The following is a 22,519-nucleotide window of genomic DNA, read 5'->3' as shown; positions in this document are numbered from 1 at the left end:
CATATGTGTTTTGCAAATGTTTTCTCCCATTCTCTGGCTTAAGTCTTTTACAGAGAAGTTTTTACTTTTCATGGCATTCAGTATATTGGGTTTTTTCCTTATATGCCTCATGCATTTGGTGTAGTATGTAGGACATTTTTGCCAAGCCTAGGGTCACAGTGTTCTTCTGTGTTTTCTAGTGGATTTATAGTTTTAGGTTTTGTTTTGTTTTGTGTTTTTAAAGTTTATCTTCTTTTGAGAGAGAGTGGGGAAGAGGCAGAGAGAGAAGGAGAGAGAATCCCAAGCACACTCTTCTCTGTCAGCACAGAGCCCCCTGACTCAAGGCTTGAACTCCTGAACTGTGAGATCATGACCTGAGCCGAGGTTGAGAGTTGGTTGCTTAACCGGCTGAGCCACCCAGGCACCCCATAGTTTTTTTGTTTTTTTGTTTTTTTTAAGTTTGTTTATTTTGAGAGAGACAGAATAGGAGGGGCAGAGAGAGAGGGAGAGAGAGAATCGCAAGTGGGCTTCACACTGTCAGCGCAGAGCCTGATGCATGGCTCGAACTCACGAACTATGAGATTGTGACCTGAATCGAAACCAAGAGGTGGAAGCCTAACCGACTGAGCCATCCAGGCACCCCCACAGTTTTAAGTTTTAATTTAGGCTTCTGATTTATTTTGAGTTAACTTTTGTATATGGTATGTATCATGTCATGAGGGATCAAGATTCATTTTTTTTTTTAACATAACGAATGTCCAATTTTTTTAGTAGCATTTGTTGAAAAGGTTGTGCTTTCTACATTGCATTGCCTTTGCATCTTTGTTGAAAATCAGTTGACCATATATGTGGTTCTATTTCTTGACTTCCTATTATTTTCCATTTCTATGTATCCTTTGGCCAACTCTACATTCTTTTGATTACTATAGTTTATAGTAAGTGTTGAAATCGGTAATGTGAGTCCTCCAGCTTTGTTCTTTTTCAAGCTTGTTTTGACTTTCCTAAGTCATTTACTTTTTCATAATTTTAGAATCATGTTACCAGTTTTTACAATCTATTGGAATTTTGATTAGAATTGCATTGAGTCTGAAGGTCAATTTAGGGAGAAGAATATACATCTTAATAAAATTGAATCTCCCAGTCCTTGAACACAGTATGTCTCTCTATTTAAGTTTTTGAAATTTCTTTCATCAGTGTTTTGTAGTATTCATCACACAGACCTTGCACATATTTTGTTAGACTTATACCTAAGTATTTCTTGTTATTTGGTGTTAATTAAGAATAAATGGCTGTGGGGCACCTGGGTGGCTTAGTCAGTTGAGTGTCCGACTTCGGCTCAGGTCATGGTCTCACGGTTTGTGGTTCGAGCCCCACATCAGTCTCTGTGCTGACAGCTCAGAGCCTGGAGTCTGCTTCGGATTCTGTGTCTTCCTCTCTCCCTCTCTGCCCCACCCCCACTCATGCTCTGTCTCTCAAGAATGAATAAACATTAAAAAAAAAAAATAGCTCCAATAGTCTGTTCCATAAATTGAATACATAGTCAGAATACCTTCCAGCAAAGAAAATTTCAGGCTCATTTAACTTCCTTGGTGAATTCTACCAAACATTTAAGAAAGAATACCAATCTTATGCATACGTTTTTGTATAATAGGAGGGTACACTTTCCAACATATTATGGGGCCAGTATTACCCTGATACTGAAACCAACCAAAGGCATTACAAGAAAGCCACAAACTAATATTTCTTAGGCATTACAGACCCAAACCTTCTCTATAAATATTTGTAAAGAGAATCTAACATATATAAAAAGGCTACTATTTCATAATCAAGTAGGGTTTATCTTGGGAATGCAAGGTTAGTTCAACATTTGAAAATTAACGTGAGCTACCATTTAAACAAACTAAAGAATAGAAACTGTATGATTATCTCCATAGATGCATAAAACACATTTGACAAAATTCAGCATCCTTTCATAATAAAAATTTCCTGTAGCCTGAGGAATAAGTGGGGATCTTCTCAACCTGATAAATGGTATCTACAGAAAATCTTTAGCTAACATCATACTGATGGTGAGAAACAGAGTACTGTTCTCCTAAGGCCGGGAAGAGAACAAGGCTGTCTGCTAGCATTGCTGCTGTGTAGTGCTGTACTGCAGGGCCTACCCACTGCACGAAGGAAGAAAGTGTTACTCCTATTCATAGACAACATGCTTATCCACATAGAAAGGCCTAAGAAATACAAAAAAGTTATCAGAACTTAATGAGTTCAGCAAGATTACAGAATACAAGGTCATTATGCAAAATCAGTTGTATTTACATATAAGCAAAGAACAGTTGTAAATTGATAATAAATTTAAGGTGAATCCCACCATCCTGTATTTTATCCTATGAGTTCTTTGAAGCCCATAAGAAATTGTTTTGTCTATATGGTGTTGTGCTTACATTTACAGATTTTGACATTTTAAAGATGGAGGAGTAATTATACTTTCAGTAAGTAGACTCTTGGAGAGGGGAATCTGTGAAGATGAGTCTATGACAAACATAGAAATGGCATAGAAACAAGTATATTTTAAGACTGTCTTGTCTTTAGTTTCTTGTTTTCCTATTTAGAGGATGGTTTCATGTATGTAGTTAACAGTAATTACGAGTTTTATTTCTGAGTGTGTTCATGAAGGGCAGTAATTTGTTATTTAAGAAAATGTTAACTAGATGTTGGAGTTACACAGGGAGCTTTTTCTAAAGCTTAAACTGGATCGTATTCTTTAAAAAATTTTTAAAGTTAAAATAATAGTTCAGCCTGTTAGTAGATAAGATGATGCAAGCCTGTGATTCATAGAATAGTCCAAGTCTCAGTATATTCTTGCTTTTCTTCATTTCTTTCTTACATTGAATCCTGTACTTTTTAATGGTGAATTGTGACATACGCTTAGAATCTGTCTCATCACAGGCTTCCAAGTGTTTATCGCTGACGTTTGGGACAAAGCTAATAATTCCTTTCCTAGAGTATTAGAGCGGGGAGGTATATTAAAGATTCTGTAATTCAATTCCATTTTGTTGATTAGCAAACTAAAGCCCTGAGTGGTCAGTGGCCAGTAGAATCCAGTGACAGGACAGACTATCAGATTTTCCTAGAGAATTCTAATGTTGCCTCATGTTTGCCCAAGCCTCTGGCTTGAACAACAATTCTTAGTGGGCATCAAGTTCTTAATAAAACTAATGGAGAATCATGCAGCTACTCTGGAAATGTTATCATTGTTTGGTATCGGACAGAGAAACATTTAAAGTAGTTATGGTTCAAGTTTTCAGATATTGTGAGCTATTTGTAGAGATTGGGTTGTGTTTCGATTGTGATACTATCTTTATATTAAGCATTACCAAACTTGCTTTGTGGTAGTCATTTGGTTATTGGAATATTGTAATGTATTTTTGAGAAAAGGAACTGTTTTAGTTGGAATTTGTAAACATTGCTTATGTATTAAAGGGTACTTGTCTATTCTTTATAAGGTTTTTTCCTTAACTTCAATTTTAATAAAGTTAAAAGGTTATTAAGAAATAGCCTGAGTATTTAAAAATTTTTCTTATTTCAAAATTTGAGAAATTAGTTTAAAAATGCTAATTTCCTTTACAATAGAGCCTACAGTCTCTTCATTTAGTTATATTGGAATTTAATTAGTACCCAGAATAACTAATATTTTAATATAGTTCTCATTTATTTAGTTCTTTGATTTACTTATGTTTATTTTTTGTTGGATTACAGTTGACACACAATGTTACATTAACTCTAGGTGTACGACGTAGTGACGACATAGTGACTCAACAAGAAGTGTTCTTTGATTTAAGTATCAGGGATAAATGGATCAAAGTAATGCCAGAACTTTATACCAGTGATCTCCCTTTTTCCATTTAACATAGTTGTAGATCTTCAGTGTGGTGTGTGCTTTCTTGTTTCTGATTGTAAAAGTAATTGGCTTTTCAGTAAAAGGTATAAAGAAGAAAAGTTGAACTTAGGCATAATGACACCATCCAGAGATAAATTCCTGTTAGGACATTAATCCTATTTCTCTTTGGATATCTGTTCTGTTTTGTAAATACTTTTATTTCCTGAAATCTGTGCTTTAGAGTTTATGGTCTAAAACAGTAATGAAACGTTTACTTCATAGGCACCAGTCAGAAGGCAGATGAAAGCTAAGCAGCTGAATGCACAGTCCTATGGTGTGACCAGTTCCACAGCTCGGCGGATATTGCAAACTTTAGAGAAGATGTCAAGCCCTCTCGCGGTAAATTTTTAGAATCACAAGTAAATGTAGGTATATAACAACATTTGACTTTTGTGAAAAATTTTAATTTTGGTATTGTTTCAACATTAACAGGATGCAAAAAGAATCCCGTCTGTTGTTTCTTCTCCCCTGAATTCTGTAAGTTGACTTATAAACCTTTTATAAGAGATTACATTTTTATATATTGGTGATGAAAGTCCTGTTTTTCTCAATTTCCAGTCTATTCTAATGGCATTTTACTTTTTCAGCCTCTTGATAGGAGTGGAATAGATACGACCTCAGACTTTCAGGCCAAAAGGGAAAGGGTAAAACTTTTGCCTTTATTTACTTAAAGTTTCAGCAGTTTTATTGTATTTATTTTTTAGTTAGTAAATATATAAATTGAATTTGATAGTCATTAGGGGACACGTTTGAAAGATAAGATTTGTTTCCTTGGACATTGTGGCGGCTTGTGAGGGCCTGCCTTAGCACAACGCTATATATGTAGTAAGTGCTCAGTACTTTTTGGTTATTTGCCATTTCCATCTTCAGCGTCTTGGCAGTCTATGAGTGACTCAGACTTTTTGATAAATAAAAATAGGAGTGGACAATGCTTGACATGTTTAGTAATTATAGAAGTTCAGTGAACTAAACCCTCATTGAGCATAATCCTCTTTTAAACTTTCCTCATTAACATGTCAAATCTGTTGTGTGTAATAGAATTTCATTAGTCAAAATAGTGTTCCAAGATACTGGAACTAATAAAAAGTATAACTTAGATTCTAATTTCTTGATGACCCTTTCAGTGTATTCTATTTGGTTAAAATTAGTTTTGGAGGTTACTGTGGAAAAATTAAAATGCTTGATAGGGTTAAAGAGGTATATTTTTTGTAAGTTATACTTGTGGCTAGTTAAGTATCCTTCAGGAGAAGCAGAGTCCCAGATCCTTACTTGTGAAAGCTTTTACTACAACACCAGTTTCCCTCAGAAGTCACTGATTAAAATTATCATAATTTTCTGAATTCATTGTGAGAACTGTGTGTGAGATATTGGTAAATTATAATTATTTTTACTAAAATTCTGCAGAGAAGAAGGCTAAAATTGAGAGTTTGGGGAGGGATAGTGTTACTTCATAACACTATCTAGAATTAACTAGATGTTTGTGATCAGGCAAGAAAGAATCCATTATCAGCCATGGCGATGGGATTAATTTATGGCATTGGCTGCTTTTCTCACACTCCTGTTTTATATTAGATTGTTTAAAAAGTAAATTAAAAAATTGTACCATAATACAAGTCCTCATTGATAAAAGTCTTTATTAATGTTTCAGTGTAGTATCAATACAGTTTTATTAATGGGTGTGAAGATATATAAAGGCCAGAATACAATATTGTAGTTCATGTTTCACAGATGTAACCGTCTACAGAATAGACTGTCATTGAGTTATAAGATCACAGTTGTGATGAGGATTTAGGGAAGAGCTAGTATGCAGGAGCTTTGCCTTGGAAACCAATGTTGTTCACAGCTGCTGCTAAGAGAAAGGACTGTATTCATTGTATTACAGTCTTTGGACAGAGTACAAGTTCTTGGCTTTATGGTCCTTTTTCACCAACAGGACTTTTACTGTGTTTCCGTGTTGCAAAAGACTGTTGACAAAACACTTGTGTGCTCAGATGATAATGCCAGTTTATTTTAGGATTTGGAATTCTTTTTTTTTTTTTTTTTAATTTTTTAAGTTTATTTAGAGAGTGCGCACATAAGCACATGCGTGCGCGTGTGTGAAGGAGGGTCAGAGAGAGAGAGAGAGAATCCTAAGCAGGTTCTGCACTGTCAGCCCAGAGCCCCACGCAGGGCTTCATCTCACAAAATGTGAGCTCATGACCTGAGCTGAAATCAAGAGTTGGCTGCTTAACTAACTGTGCCACCCAGGTGCCCCTAGGATTTCAAATTCTTAACACAGTTTTACTAATAAATTTTAAGACTTTTAGTTTGGTTTTTTAAATAACAATAGGGGAAAATTAACTTGGAGAGAGGTTTGCTCACAGTTTTAGCAATTACTTTCATAGCTAGTTTAAAAATAATCTTATTTCCAGCTGAAGGATATCTAGAGAGTAATTTGGGGAAAATGTGGCAAAATCAGTTTTAGTTTCTGTATTTGAAATTCAACATGTGAAAACTTAGATTTGTAGAACAGTTTTGAATATAGTTTCCATTTTTCTGCTTATATGAAAAGTCATTAAGTGTAGAAAAAAATAGTCTGAAGCTATTTGGAATTTTATTATATACAGGTTTACATATAAACCTATTACTATTCTATTACTATCCATTTTTCCTTTTAGTATTTGTTTGCATATACTGGATATTTCTCTAGGCATTTTCATGGTCTCTAGCTCACATTAGCTATTGCCAGATAACGTTTAGATATGTGTCACCGATATATATGAAAAAAAAGTTTTTTCTATGATTTCTGATTACCTATAAGGTGGATTCTCAGTATCCCCCCGTTCAGAGACTCATGACCCCGAAGCCGGTTTCCATAGCAACAAATAGAACTGTATATTTTAAACCGTCTCTGACCCCATCTGGTGAATTAAGGAAGACTACTCAAAGAATAGATAAAAAGCACAATGTGAGTATGTGTTTATTTTCACTATTCTTTTTTTTTTTTTTTTAAACATTTATATGTTGGAGAGAGACACGGTGTGAGTGGGGGAGGGGCAGAAAGAGAGGGAGACACAGAATCCGAAGCAGGCTCCAGGCTCCGAGCTGTCAGCACAGAGCCCGATGTGGGGCTCGAACCCACAGACCACGAGATCATGACCTGAGCTGAAGTTGGACGCTCAACCGACTGAGCCACCCAGGCGCCCCTATTTTCACTATTCTTTGGATATTGATCAAAATGAGTAAGAATAAATAATATACGAGTAGTCCACCATTGCAGTCTAGCAACTAGGTAATACATAAAGTTTGTGTATTAGTGATCTTTACGAGTTGGTGTGCCTTTCAAATGGCTGGCACTGTGATCAAATCGTAAATTAGTATTTACTACTAAGTAACACTAGTATGTACTCATGGTTTAGATGCACTAATTTTGCCAGACTTGCTTTATTGGTGTGTTTTGTTTGTGTTGTTGTTGAACCATTTGAAAATAAAATTTTGTATAACACATCTGTTCACCCCTAAGTACTTTGGCATGCATTTCCTAATTACTTCTATATTACCACATCCAAAGAAATTAATGTAATACTGTCTAATATCTAGTCCACATTCCAGTGTTGTTTACAGCTCCTTTTTTGAATCAGAATCCAAGCAAATATCACACATTGCTTTGCGTTTTCTCTTTCTGACCTCAAACCTTGACCCTTACCACATTGTTTTTTTTTTTTTTAAACAACTGCTTTATTGAGATGCAATTCACATACCTAATTGAAGACTACAGTGGAACAGTGATTTTTAGCATATTCACAGGGTTGTGTGGTCATTACCACTGTTAACTCTAGAACATTTTTATAACCATTCATCCCAACCACCCAAACTCTCATTCCCACCCCTCCTTCTCCAGCCTTAAGCAACCACTGATTTGTCTCTATAGATTTGCTTATACTGGGCATTTCCTTTAAATGGAATCATAGAATATGGTTTTTAGTGTCTAGTTTATGTCACTCAGCATGTTTTCGAGGTTCATCCGTGTTGTAGTGCACATCAGAACGTTACTCCTTTTTGTGTGGCTGAATATTTCATTGTTTGGATATGCTAGATTTTGTTTATCCTTTCATCAGTTGAGGGAAATTTGGGTTGCTTTTACTTTTTGATTGTAATGAATAATACCGCTTTCAACTTTGGTGTACAGGTGTTTTGCAGGCATATGTTGCGGTGTTTCTGGGGTCTGTACCTAAGAGTGGAATTGCTAGGCACATTGGTTTTTGAAGAGACCAGGCCACTTGTCTTAAAATGTCACCATGTTCTGGGGTTGTCTGTTTTCTTGTGTTGTTTAGCTAAAGTGTATTTTTTGTATTTATTGTATTTACATGGTATCTTATGCATTACTTGTGCATTTACTTATATTTAATCTCATCTGATCTTCATAATCTAATTTATTAAAAATTTTCAAGCAAAAGTTGACAGAATAGTAGTGTTTAGCCATTACTCCTTGTTTCACCGAATCATTAACATTTTGTCATACTTGCTTTGTTAAAATTTTAAAAATATTTCACATAATTTTGGATTCATAGACTTTGCAAGAACAGTTTTAAAACTTCACAATATACTATGTCCTAATTTTACTGTGTGTTTCCTACAAACAGGGAATTCCTTTAATGTAATAATTGCGGAATAATTATCAAAAGCAGAAACTTAACATTATACAATTCTGTGATTTGATCTATAGATTTTATTTTGATGCTGCCAGTTATCCCAAAAGAAAAAAATTCAAGATTATGTATTGCATTTTTTAGTTTTCTTGTCCCTTCATCTCCTTTAGTCTAGAACAGTTCCTTAGGGTTTTTGTTTGTTTTTGTATTTCCTAACATTGAGATTTCTAAAGTGCAAGTAAGTTACTGTGTAGAATGTCCTGCAGTTTGGGAATGTCTGATGTTTCCTCATGATTAGATTCTAATTATGTGCTTTTGGTAATTAAGGTGGCAGCGGTAAGATTTTTTCACTGCGAAGTGATGATTTTGTCTTTTGTAATTAATAAATATCTGGTAGGTAGATAACTGAGAGGATAAATATCCTCTCAGTAGTTAGTATTATTGGTGATTTTTGCCTAAACCTGTTTGTAGATTGCCAGTGGGTGGTTTTCTAATTCCACCTATCTTTCAACATTAGTTGACCTCCTACTGGAGGAAAAGTTTTCTTTAATCTCATTTATATACCTATCTTTGAATGTGTTTTTAAAGTCAACTTTAATTCTCACATTCTGTAGTTTATAATCCTTTATTGGCGTTATTTTGATGTTCATGTTCTATCATTTGGCCTTTGAACTGGCTCCTGTGTCCTTTTAATATTTCCTCTCAGTTTTTTGTTTTTGGTTTTTTTTCTCCCTCAGTTTTTGAACATTTAGTTGCTTTTGATGTAAAAGAATCTAGGCTCGTCCTGGAAGTTTCTGGTCTCAGCCCTGTGATTTGCTAGTTCTCCAAGGAGCCATGATATTCTTTTAATGGAAGAACTTAAATTAGAGGGATGCATTTCCCAAAGAAGATCCTTGTAAATTTGCTTACACCTTTAATAGGCCAGAATGAGAGAAGAGTAAAAGTATTTTTGCGGTCTGTAAGTGTATTAATTTTGTGTACTACTATTTTATTGAAAGGGCAGTGTGCTCAGTGACATTTTATGTGTATAGTCATGTTGTAATTTAGTTGCTGTTCAGAAACAGGGTATAAGTTGGAAGTTTTAGGATTCACTCACTAAAAACCCATCAAATTCCTGATTTCAAATATTAAAATGGATTGACAGAAGGGAAGTATTAAGAAAATGAAAACAAATAAGCAGGCATGTAAATCTGGTGTGCTCATCTTATTCTAGACTGGATATGAGAACCCTGTGACACCAGGACAAAACAGAGAACGAGAAAGGTAATGCGTCTTCATAGTTAAGCTTCTTTATATGTCATTTATAAGGTCTGTGTTTGACTTATGTATGTTTTTTTTGAAGATTAAGAAGGTTAAAAAACAAACGTTATACACACACACACAAATCTGTCCGCATTTATTTTTTTTTTTATTAAATTTTTTTTTAACGTTTGTTATTTTTGAGAGACAGAGAGCAAGCAGGGGAGGGGCAGAGAAAGAGGGAGACACAGAATCAGAAGCAGGCTCCAGGCTCTGAGCTGTCAGCACAGAGCCCGACGTGGGGCTCGAACTCAAGAACCACGAGATCATGACCTGAGCTGAAGTTGGCTGCGTAACTGACTGAGCCACGAAGGCACCCCTCTGTCTGCTTTTAAAATCACATTCAGTTGTATATTTATTTTCTTGTTAGCAGTTCTGATTTTTAGGTGTTCAGTTAGTTAACCAGTTATGGACCAGAGTAATATATCATTTGTTTTAATTTTCTTTTTCTTTGCCTAGTGGCTTTTCTTACCCAAATTTCAGTATGTCTGCAGCCAATGGTTTATCTTCTGGAGTAGGTAGTGGAGGCGGCAAGATGAGACGAGAGAGAACACGCTTTGTTGCATCTAAACCTCCAGAGGAAGAGGTAGGTTATATGCTTATATTCTTGAGGTTTATTAAAAGCTTTGGTGTAGTGGTGGTGAGGGGAGTTCTGGAAGGGTGGGTCTTGGGGGAGACCCAGCACAGGAATGAATCATCTGCCACTGAAACAGTCCCTTCCAAGTGAGTGTGCATGCGTGTGTGTGTGTTCAGTTAGCGGGCTTTTTGAACCACCTTCACTGTGATGGCACAGAAAACCTAACCTGGTGTTTTATGGGTACCATTAAAAAGCCATAATTCCTTTCAGTAAGAGAATTACAACTGAAATTCTTCGACCTTTGGAATGTTACTGTTTGGTTGGGTTTTGTCTGTTTCTGAAACTTACATAAATGGATTAATGCTGTTACATGTTCTTCTCATTTGCCATTTTCTTCCTATGATGTGTGAAATTTGTGGGTGTTGTAAAAGATATTGCCAGGTTGTTTAATTTCACTGTTATAGATTTATCCAGTATGAAAATATACCACAGTCCACTCTGTACATCCTAATACATGCTGAAGTCAGTATTTATGCACTTCTGCCTCAGCACATACAAGCAGTACTTTCTCTAGGCTGTTTATCTGGGAATGGAGTTGCTGGATTATCGGGGAGGATCCACATCTTCAAACATAGTAAATGTTGCCTTATTGCTCTGAAGGCACTTTGAATACTGTAGGGTGGATCTGCTTTTTCTTTAGAGTATTTGATTTTATTTATTTATTTATTTTTACGTTTTTGCCAAGATGATATGTGTGAAGTGTTACGCCTTTGGAGTTTTATTTAGCATTTCGTGTTTACTAGGGAGGGAGACCTCTTTTTGTGAGTTTCTTGTCATTTAGGGTTCTCTTCCTTTATCCATTTTTTCATTGGATTATTTCTTTTATTAGGAAGAGTTCCTTATATTCTGAACCGGAAAGTTTGGAAATGATAAGGACTAATCAAAGATTGGTTAAATTAGCCTTTATTTGTTTCCTAACTACTTCTGGGTTGAATGCAGGCCTTCTTCCATTCTTTTCACAGGTGAATTTCATCCTAACTGAATCATTTAAGTTTTGATACCTAATACTTTCATTTGTTTTTTGTTTCTTTTCTTTTTTTTTTAAGTTTCTTTTTATTTTGAGAGAGCAAGCGGTGGAGGGGGGGGGTGAGGGGGGTGCAGAGAGAAGGAGAGCGAGAATCCCAAGCAGGCTTTGAGCTATCAGCACAGAGCCCAAGGCAGAGCTCGAACTCACGAACCATGAGATCATGACATGAGCTGAAATCAAGAGTTGGACACTTAACCAACTGAGCCGCCCAAGCACCCTTGTTGTTTGTTTCCAATTAAAATTTCATTTGTGACTTCTTCATTGATGCATGAGTTTTATTTTTTTAGGAGTTTTTAGATTTTTAAACAGGAGATCTTCTGTAACAGTTTCTGTTGACTATAAAATCATGTGTTAATTGAAATTATAAGAGTATTAATTTCCTTCTTGTCTCTTGGTATGCTTTCCAAGTCTATGCAGAGTAGGCAGTCTTTTTTTTCCATTTTCTTTATCTCCTCTTTTCCTGTTTAGCAGTTTTGTAGTTGTGCCTCTCTGACTCACCGGAACCATGACTGCTTTGGCAGCTTGGAAGTTCTGCCTCTGAGCCTCGCTTGTGATATATGACATTATGCTGGGGTCTTGGCTCAGTACTGGTCTTGAGGTTTTGTCTTTTTCTGAGGTTCTACTTGTTCTGCTGCAGTGTTGTGAAAGGAAGGAATGTATTAATGTATTCTATCTACCATCTTGAAAGAAAAAGTCTTGAATGCCATTCGTGATTCAGCTCATAAAATTTTGTAGTTTTCTTAAGCAAACCAATTTTCTATTGTTATAAAAGCTCTTTATGTAGACATGATTAAATTAGCTTTAAGAAATGGGTTATTTTGGGGCACCTGGGTGACTCAGTCGGTTGAGCGTCCAACTTGGGCTTGGGTTATGATCTCACAGTTTGTGGGTTCGAGCCCTGCATAGGGCTCTGTGCTAATAGCTCAGAGCCTGGAGCCTGCTTTGGATTCTGTGTCTCCCTCTCTCTCTGTTCCAACCCCACTCGTGCTCTGTCTCTCTCTCAAAAATAAAAAAATTAAAAAAAAAACATTAAAAAAATGAGTTGTCTTGCTTTGTATACATAAGGAAATTACTATGTGATTAGTATAGCTCTTTATGTAGCCTGTTCTTTAGACAAGGCTTTATATTTCTCAGTAAAATTTGTGTCTCTAGCTTTTTAAAGTTTATCCCTGTATGAAGAAAATATCTTGGTGTGGTGTTTGCCAGATAACAGATTTGTGAATTTTGTTTCTTTCTCTTCAGTTTCAACTTTTTTTTTTTTTAATTTTTGTTATTTTTGAGAGAGACAGAGACAGAGAGCAAGCAATGAAGGGGCAGAGAGAGAGGGAGACACAGAATCGGAAGCAGGCTCCAGGCTCTGAGCTGTCAGCACAGAGCCCAACGCGGGGCTCAAACCCACAGACCGCGAGACCATGACCTGAGCTGTAGTTGGCCGCCCAATCGACTGAGCCACCCAGGCACCCCTCAGTTTCAACTTTTATGAGGAATATATTCCTAAGATCTTTAGCTGAAGTTGATGTTTAGATCTGTAGCTCAGTTTTGACTGTCTTACAGAAAGATACGTGTTTTGTGTGTCTTTTGTTGTATCAAGACATTGGGAGAGCGTGAAAGTTTATTAATTTACTTTGTTTCCTCTTACTGGTTGGTATACTGTAAGGAGCTTTATGAAAGTCTCACTCCAGAACTCTTTATCACCTCCTCCCTTCTCTGGGCCCCCTGTCCATTCTGGCCAACTGCCAACTTTGTATCCCAGGATGCCTCACCCAATTCCTGTCCTTAGTTCTGTTCCACACTGGAGTTAGTCTTCACATATCCGAGGAAAGTGGTACAAAAGGGTGGCTGCCGCAAATTTTCTGCCTACCCTATGTTTTTTAAATCTAGGTAGAAGAGGTTTCTAGGTAGACGCTTTCTTATTTTGTATTCAGTGCTGTTTTCGCTTCAGATGACAAGTAATGTTTAGACTAGTTCTTAATTCAGATATAGTGAATAAGAACTTTTGGTAAAGGATGGAACATTTGTGGGTATTTTAATGGGTTTTTGGGATAAGTCAAATGGAAGACATTTTTAGTGGAATGGAAACAAATTAGGCTACTTTCATGTACTTCTGGTATTTAGCAGGGATTGGTATTTTTTATTCACTTAAACATTCAGGTTAATAGAGCTCTGTGTTGTAAATAACCCGTTTTGCATTATGAGGTAGTAAAAGTATGTTTTGCCTTTCACTTTCTCTTAGATCTCAAAATTTATAAGGAATGTGTGTTAGTCACTAAATATTTGGCCTTTTTGTCTTTACTGTGATACCAGTAATAATGAAATAATGAAAAAATCTCATTGATACAGAACAGATTAGGAGTATATAATAAAACTGAGTTTGGGGAGATTTAATTGATTGATATTGTCATGTCAGGTACAGGCCTGCTGCTTACTAACTGAGTGATCTTGGTCAGAATAATTTGTATGTACATCAGCTTATCCGTAAAATGGAGATAAGAAGAATAAATAGCTTGTGTCTGTGGGATGGCTGCCATTTTATAGCTGTATGATATTTAGCCATGTATCTCTCTGCCTTAGTTTCTTCCTCTACAACAGTAGTATCTTCCTCATGTGAGATAACCCATGTAAAGGTATTACAAAGGTAATACATAGTCACATATCTGGTGATTGTGTTCAACACAAAGTATCTGGAATAATCCAGTTACAATTCTTAACTTTCTTGTGGATTTGTGGGATCCGCTTCTGATCAACTAAGTCAAAATTTTGGTGAATAGGCATCAAATTTAGGCTTGGTTCAAGGTCAGTGATAAAAAGAACCAGGATGTCCAAGTCTGTGGCTTATTGAGTTGGCATAAGTAAGATAATAGGTTGTTTAGCTGATGTGCCCAGGTGTTGTGAGGGTCTAAAGGGAAGAAAGTAAGACTGAAGATTGGAGATCAGATGAAACTTCCCTACTGAAATAGTCAAATGCATCTTTGTTCGCTTCCTCTCCCCTCCCTGAAATTTGATTATGATAAGTTTCAAGCATAAGAAATAGGGAAAGAATTGTGTAGTGAACACAAATATACTTAGCACTTAGATTCCAATACTTTGTTATATTTGCTTTATCAAGTGTATATCTTAGTTTCTGATGCATTTCACAGTAAGTCGAAGATCTCAGTATATTTTACCCCAAGTACTTAAGCATATATAGCACAAATTGCAGTTAAATATTTGTTGTTTTTAAATTTAGCAAAAGTTTACATGTAGTAAAATGTAAAATTCTTTGGTGTATCATTCATGCATTTGACAAATGGTTGCACCTGTGTAAGCCAAACCCCTTTCGACGTGTCAGACATTTCCATTGGTCTAGAAAGTTCACTTGTGTTCCTTCTCAGTTAGTACTCATCGCCTCCTACTCTGGAGGCAATCACTATTCTCATTTTCTCCTCCATATGTTGGTGTTGCTTGTTCTGGAACTTCATATTAATACAGTTATGCAGTGTGTGTGTTCTTTAATGCCTGGCTATTGTGAATAAAGGTGCTGTGAACATTCTGGTAGTGCTTTGTAGACATGTGTTGATTTCTCTTGGGGGTAAATAACGTAGAAGTGGAGGAGCTAGGTTGTATGATATGTGTTTAACTTTCTAAGAAATGCCAACCTCTTTTCCAAAGTGAATATAATATTTTATACCCTCACCAACAGTGTGTCAGTATTTCTTTCACTCTTCATCCTTATTAATAGTTGTTATCATTTAACTTTAGCCATTCTGCTTTGTATATGGTGGTATCTCACTGTAAGACTGTATTTTACAGTTGTTGGGTATAGTGTTATATAAAGTGTCACATGACTGATAGTATTTCTTAGATCATCTTTGTTCTTGCTGAATTTTTTTTCCAGGGTGTGGGGTGTGTCTGGTTAGTCTATTAAATTGTTGAGAGATAGGAGTTAAAATTGTCCACTTTCATCTGGTGGATTTGTCTTTTCCCCCTTATGTCAGTTTTTGCTTTACATATTTTGAAGCCCTCATTAAAGCATACACCTTAACATCTATCATGGCTCCTCAGTGATTTGCCTCCTTTAATATTATTAAATGTTCTTTAAAAAAAAAATCTTTGGAGATGTTCTTTGTCTTGACATCTGCAATATCTGGTATTAATATAGCTAGCCTCTGTTAGAATAGGCCTTCTTAGGCTTACTAATTACAGGTTATATCTTTTCCCAACCATTTGCCTTTTTTTTTCTTTTTTAACTGTTTATTTTTGAGAGAGAATGAGGAGGGGCAGAGAGAGAGGGATAGAGAGAATCTCAAACAGGCTGTGCACTGTCAGCACAGAGCCTGGTGTGGGGCTCAAACTCACGAACAGTGAGATCACGACCTGAACTGAAGTCGGCTTAACTGACTGAGCCACCCAGGTGCCCCCATCCAATTCCTTTTAACTTCTGTCTTTTTAAGTGACTTTCTTATAGACAGTATATAGGTTAGTCTATCCTTTTTATCTGTTTTTTTGCCTTTTAATTGGAATGTTTATTTATAATTAACGTAAGTAACATTATAGTTACATATATGTGTGTGTGTGTGTGTGTGTGTGTCTGTATTGGATTAAGGTCTCCCATTTTTATCTTGTTTTCTTCTTTTCCCATTTTTTGGTTTGCCTTCTTTGGAAAGCTGTCTTTTGGTTAATGTTATAATTACATTTTAATTACTTTGCTTTTTATCTCTACCTCTGCATGCCACTTTTAGTGGTTCCTCTTAGAATTTTACTATATGTATCCTTAACTTCCACATTCTACTCTGTGTTAATATTGTACTACTTCCTGCAAAATTTAAGAATCTTGCAACTTTATAGTTTGATTTACTGCCCTTCTTTAGTATTTCAGGTTATACTTGTCATTTGTATTAAAATAAGATAGGCTTTAAACCCATAGTGCATAGTTTTTGCTTTATACAGTTATATGTATTTTATTATTTTTTTCTAAATAATTTTTCTCAAGTTTATTTATTTTGAGAAAGAGAAACAGTGCGGGGGAGGGATAGAGAGAGAGGGAGACAGAGAATCCTCAGCAGGCTCTGTGCTATAGCACAGAGCCCAACCTGAGGCTCAAACTCATGAACTGTGAGATCATGTCCCGAGGTGAAGTTGGACACTTAACTGACTGAGCCACCCCAGGTGCCCCATGTACAATTATATGTGTTTTCAAGAAATTAAGAGGAAAAACAGTTTTTTGTGTTTGCTCACATATTGTTCATATCTCCAGAAATCTGAGTTCCATTTGTTATTCTGTCCCTTCGCCCTGAAGAAGTTGCAGAGCATGTTTTATGGCAGCAGATTGTTTTAATTTTCTTTTATCTGAAAGCATCTTTATTTTTCCTTTGGGTGGAGGGGTCGACTTTACAGAGCTGTGATTTGTGTACCATAAACGACATCCATTTGTAGTATTCACATGGTTTTTAGCCGGTAGGAGATTTAACCCGAAGTCAAACTCTTCTCCCACTTGTGGTGGGTGGCAGCTGGAACTCTGCTAAGTTGGCTCCTTGGTGTCTGCCTTGCACGCGAGCAGGTTACAGGTCTGCTAGAAGCTTGGACAGTTTATGTGCAGATCTGTAAGTTCCCCATTCCTGCATCTCCCCTCAAGTTTTGAGCTGCTGTGCTCACCTAGCCTGTCCCCTGATTCCTCAGTGAACACATTTGCCGTTCTGTCTCCATTTCAATTGATGTAGTGGTACTAACTCCGAAAGAGTGCAGGAAACTTACCCAGTGCTCCTCGCTTCTTCCACGTGGTTTTCATCTCTGCAGTTTGTGCTTGTTTCTGGTCGCTCTTGCTTCTGGTTGCTCGGCAGTGTTTTCATATGGTTGTTTCTATTTTGTTTAGGGTTTACATCTGTTATCTGTCAGGTCAATGTTCAGATACGAGCTATTGCACCATCAGCAGAAGCACAACTCTGCTTGCCTTCCAACTCTGGGTTGCTTGAGATTCAGAGTGGTCTTTAGTATATTGGGATAAAAAACCAAGGCATTTCCACAAACTCATTGGTACTGATGTTTATTAAATGCTTGTTTTACGTGCCAAGGCCATGTATAACTTTATGTCTTATATTAATACAATGGTGGTGTAATTTTTTCCTCATTTTCAGCCATTAGGAAATTTGTACTGAGGGCAGTTAGGTTCACGAAGCCACCAGGTCTGGTGGTGGCACAGCTGGGATTCAAATCTTGTTCATTTCTTTTGATTCGAGAGCCCACATTGTGGGTTTTTTTTTTTTTTTTTGACTGATTATTTTTTTAATATGAAATTTATTGTCAAATTGGTTTCCATACCAACACCCAGTGCTCATCCCAACAGGTGCCCTCCTCAGTACCCATCACCCACCCTCCCCTCCCTCCCATCCCCATCAACCCTCAGATTGCTCTCAGTGTTTTAAGAGTATCTTATGGTTTGGCTCCCTCCCTCTCTTTTTTTTTTTTCTTTCCTTCCCCTCCCCCATGGTCTTCTGTTAAGTTTCTCAGGATCCACGTAAGAGTGAAAATATATGCTGTCTTTCTCTGTATGACTTATTTCACTTAGCATAACACTCTCCAGTTCCATCCACGTTGAGCCCACATTGTTAACCCTGTATGCTGCTGCCTCCTCCCTGTTCTCAGTTCCACCTGAAAGTAAGTAGGGATAAAAAGAATGACTTGAAAGATGAAATCTATCATTATGACACATGTTGTGTTTTAGGAAATGGAAGTGCCAGTATTGCCGAAAATCTCTCTACCCATCACCAGTTCTTCACTGCCTACCTTCAATTTTAGTTCCTCTGTGATCACAACTTCCTCTCCATCACCCGTTAGTCCTTCACAATCACTGACAAACAAGGTACAAAACTATCGTACAAATAGAGGTGATTTTTGTTCCTTATTTAAAAAAAAATACTATATTCTGTTTGAAGCATTAAGTTCTTGCTATGGAAATTGAGAATAAGAAAAATGGAAATGGTGTTTTGCTTTTTAAAGTGTATGTTATAAAGGGATACATTATAATGGAGTGCTGTTTAATTCTTATGCAATGCCTTAGAGATTGATGATTATAAGTTTGTTTGCGATGTTTCTGATTTAAGATACTTTTTTTTTTTTTTTTGTAAGATTGGGTTTATGTTTTTATTTCTCAGGTAGGATTAACTACTCCTGAAAATTTTTATGATTTTGTCCTGGCTTTTACTTTTTCTGAACATATTCTTATGGATGGTATTTTTTTCCTTTAGATAAATACTCACCTACCTCTAAGATAGTGTATACTCCTCGTCCAAGGAGAAGCCAGATTTTATAGTAGTTACCATTTATTTTTCACAAGTTTTAACAAATTATTATTTTACTAATTTTTTTAAGATTTTATTTTTAAATAATCTACCCCCATCGTGGGGCTGGAGCTCACAACCCCAAGATCAAGAGTCTCATGCTCTACTGACTGAGCCAGCTGGGTGCCCCTTAACAAGTGATTTTTAAAGCTAAAAGGAAATAAATTGCTTTTGGCTTCTTTGAAATAACTTGCTTAAGTTAAGGTCTGTTTTATTGTCGATTACTTCTACTAAAAACTCTTTGTTATTTTAATAATTTGGAAAACCAGGTACAAATGGCCTCTCCAAACAGTCCTGGCCGTCCCATGTTTCGATTTTCATCTCCAATTGTAAAATCTACTGAGGCAGATGTTCTACCTCCGTCATCTGTAAGTAGCAAGCAAGGAATATTTCATACTGATTTCAGAAGCATACTGTATTTTTAAAATCCAAGATGCCATTGGTGGTAAGAAATACCATTGTTTTTCTTCCAACCTCAAAAAGTCAGTGTATAGAAATCTTGAATGAGTGAACACCTGTTTATTTTTCACCACACACACACACACACACACACACAAGCATGTGTATTTTCTCGTGATCATTTGAAAGTTAAGATGCAAACATCTTGATACCTTTACACCTTTTCCATATGTCCCCTAAGAAAAAAGGACCTTCCTTTGCAACACCCACAATACAATTCTATCCATGAAATTGTAACATAGTATAATAATAATGTCCATATTCAGATTTCCCCGTTGGCCCCAGACTGTCCTTTAATGGCCCAGATCCAGTAAAGATCAAGACCTGATCAACTAAATTGCATTGCATTTGGTTAACATGTTTGTTGAATTGCCTTTAATCTGGAAAAGTTTTGGGTTTTTATGCCTCATAATACATATTTCTTCATAATTAAGAAAGAGGTGTTTTACAAGGGAAGGGAAGCAAAAATACTATAAAAACAGGGAGGGGGACAAAACATAAGAGGTTCTTAAATATGGAGAACAAACAGAGGGTTACTGGAGGGGTTGTAGAACGGGGGGATGGGCTAAATGGGTAAGGGGCATTAAGGAATCTACTCCTGAAATCATTGTTGCACTGTATGCTAACTAACTTGGATGTAAATTTAAAAAATTAAATTAAAAAAAAAAAAAAGGTGTTTTGAGTGATAGAAGTTTAATGTTCAAGTTGCCCCATGCATCTTTGGCATGCATATCATTTTTACATGCTGCCTTGTGTTTTTCACTGTGCTCTTGTTTTTGGTTATTGCTAGATATTCCAGATCATATTGTATGTAATCCCTGCTGTGTGCCTGAAACCTGTCCACTGTCCATAAAATCTCAGTGTTTTATTGGAAAATGGCATTTAGAAACCTAGAAATGAGCATTGGGAGCACGTTATTACTTTATGTACTGCTTTGAATGAAAAAAAATGCCTAAGAAATTGAAAATGCTGTTTAGACCGAACACACCATTCATTATAAGAAGCATCTCAATTTTGGAGATTGTAAAATCTCTACACGAAATTCAGTGTCTCTTTTTTTTTTTTGACTTGGAATAAGAAAAAGCTCCATATTTGATATTTTGTTTTAAAACTAAGTAGACTATTAAGGATACCTTTTCTCCTTACAGATTGGATTTACGTTTAGTATGCCTGTTGCGAAAACAACAGAACTTTCTGGCTCTAGTAGTATTTCAGAACCAATTACAAGTAGTAGTTTAGGTAAGTAAAAATTTCTCCCAAGTTGTTACATAAAAATGGTTGCATGCATTAGATTAGTTTTCAAGTTCTTTCTTTAGTCTTTGGCAGTTCTTATAAATTCATTTGAATGAAATTAGCTCTAAAAAGCGGACAGGAGCTAATATCAACCTTTGACAATAGTTTTTAGTAACCTTCTCAGAAACCGCTCACTAAATGGATATGTTACACAATTCAGTTATGGGAAGGGATAGTCACACCAGCAGTATATCCATAAAGGTGACAGTTTATTATAAATGAACTCTCATAAGAAATTCAGGTGTTGTTTACATTTGTTATCGAGGTGAAATTCTAATTATCGTGGATCCCATCTCTGGGTTTAGTGTTCAGTTCACAAACATTTTTATGTGTTAGGGTTATGCTGGCCTCTGCAGGTAGTGATACATAATATTTCAGGAATGGGGGTAGTTGAGGGAAAGAAATGAGCAAGCAGATAATTAAATCACGGGATTTTGTTGTGATGGTGGTGGTTTTCTTTCAAGTGTTTGCTGTTCAGGAACTGGAGAACCATCTGGGCTAAGTTACTCACCTCAGGACGTTTTGAGCAAGGGCATTTTACTCCAGAGACACACAGCAAGTGCAGGGCTGTGGGAGTTAGAGAAAAAAGGATGATATTCTTCAAAATCTGTAGATCTTTTGTAATAAAGCTAAGAAGTAGCTTTAAGTTCTAAAAATTCTTGAATGCCATGCTGAAAGAATTGGATTTTAATCTGAATGTAGTAGGAAGACAGTGATTTTAAATGGCGTGAGCTGGGTGTCGTGGAGTGACAGCCGTGTCCCCAAGTGAGGGGTGGTTGGGGGGCGGGGCTTTACAGGCTGAGATATCAGTTAAGTTCTGTCGCCCTATCCAGAAGCGTGTATTTGTCTATCTCAGTTTTTTTTACCTCATAGTTTTGGAATTTAAAAAATACTAGATCCTCCCTCAAAGGGTAGAGTAAAAACAACAGCAGCAGCAGCAGCAGCAACCAACAACAACAACCAAAGAGCTAGGACATAGAAGCCAGATGTTCTAGCTCTGGATGAGCTGGAAGATAAGAGCATAGATTATGAGAGTGGCACAAAATAGGAATTTGGTATGTTTGCAGTCTTGTTTTTTATTGACTAAAACAGCCTTGTGTAAGAGAAAGTATAACAGGCACATTTCAGGTATACTTTTTACCACGAATTTTTTCTTCAATGTTATTATGAATTCAAGAGGAATAAACTTCTACAAATTCCTGGGGCGCCTGGGGGGCTCAGTTGGTTAAGTGCTCATCAACTCTTGGTTTTGGCTCAGGTCGTGATCTCACGGTTCGTGAGTTGGAGCCCTGCGTTGGGATCTATGCTGATAGTGTGCAGCTTGCTTGGAGTTCTTTCACTCTCCTCTCTCTGCCTCTCTCACGCTTTCTCTCTTAAAATAAGTAAATACATATTTAAAAAAAAACTTCTGCAAATGACCATTTTCACACCTGGTTACGAGGAAAGGCATGACCATCCTCCAGTTTTTACTAATGCGTTATTGGTGATAACTGGATGAGCGGCAGCTTGTTCAACCTTTGTATTTCATTACATCTGGGAAATTATCCATATTTTTAAGGCATTTATTATAAGTGGCATGTATAGAATTGTGACAGTGGTTCTCACCACTTTGACATTAACAAGCTGCTTGAAAATGTAGAAGTCATGATTAATTACTTTGTGGCAGGTGCTAATTTTTCCACTATCTTTTTCCAGCAGTTTGAATACACTTCAGGGTATCCTTAAAATTTACTTTAAAAAATTACTAAAAGCAGTGCCATTTTTATTCTAAAGGAGGATAGACTATGACAAAGTGATACAATTGTATGTTTTGTTTTGACACAGTAAAACGTAGTGGGTACAGTGTTTTGTTTCTTGTATGTTTTTGTTACTGTGGTGAGATTCATGTGAGATAAAATTAATCATTTGAAAGGGAACAGATTCAGTGGTGTTCAGTACATTCGTGGT

At 36.4% G+C, this 22,519-nt stretch overlaps 1 protein-coding gene across 1 annotated transcript in view; it reads left to right on the top strand.

Moving 5' to 3' along the window:
• Positions 1-22,519, top strand: part of NUP153 (nucleoporin 153) — a 77,655-nt gene that overhangs the window by 30,276 nt on the left and 24,860 nt on the right. Inside the window, exons 6-14 of the mRNA XM_027040365.2 lie at positions 4,139-4,255; positions 4,349-4,393; positions 4,504-4,560; positions 6,717-6,863; positions 9,758-9,807; positions 10,303-10,429; positions 18,205-18,342; positions 19,090-19,188; positions 20,428-20,518. Of these exons, the coding sequence (XP_026896166.2) occupies positions 4,139-4,255; positions 4,349-4,393; positions 4,504-4,560; positions 6,717-6,863; positions 9,758-9,807; positions 10,303-10,429; positions 18,205-18,342; positions 19,090-19,188; positions 20,428-20,518 (871 nt within the window). The remainder of the gene's footprint in view (positions 1-4,138; positions 4,256-4,348; positions 4,394-4,503; positions 4,561-6,716; positions 6,864-9,757; positions 9,808-10,302; positions 10,430-18,204; positions 18,343-19,089; positions 19,189-20,427; positions 20,519-22,519) is intronic.

This window comes from Acinonyx jubatus, chromosome B2 (genome assembly GCF_027475565.1).
Source record: "Acinonyx jubatus isolate Ajub_Pintada_27869175 chromosome B2, VMU_Ajub_asm_v1.0, whole genome shotgun sequence".
Lineage (NCBI taxonomy): Eukaryota > Metazoa > Chordata > Mammalia > Carnivora > Felidae > Acinonyx > Acinonyx jubatus.
Note: the sequence above shows the minus strand (reverse complement) of the source record. Positions and strands in the feature narration are given on the sequence as shown.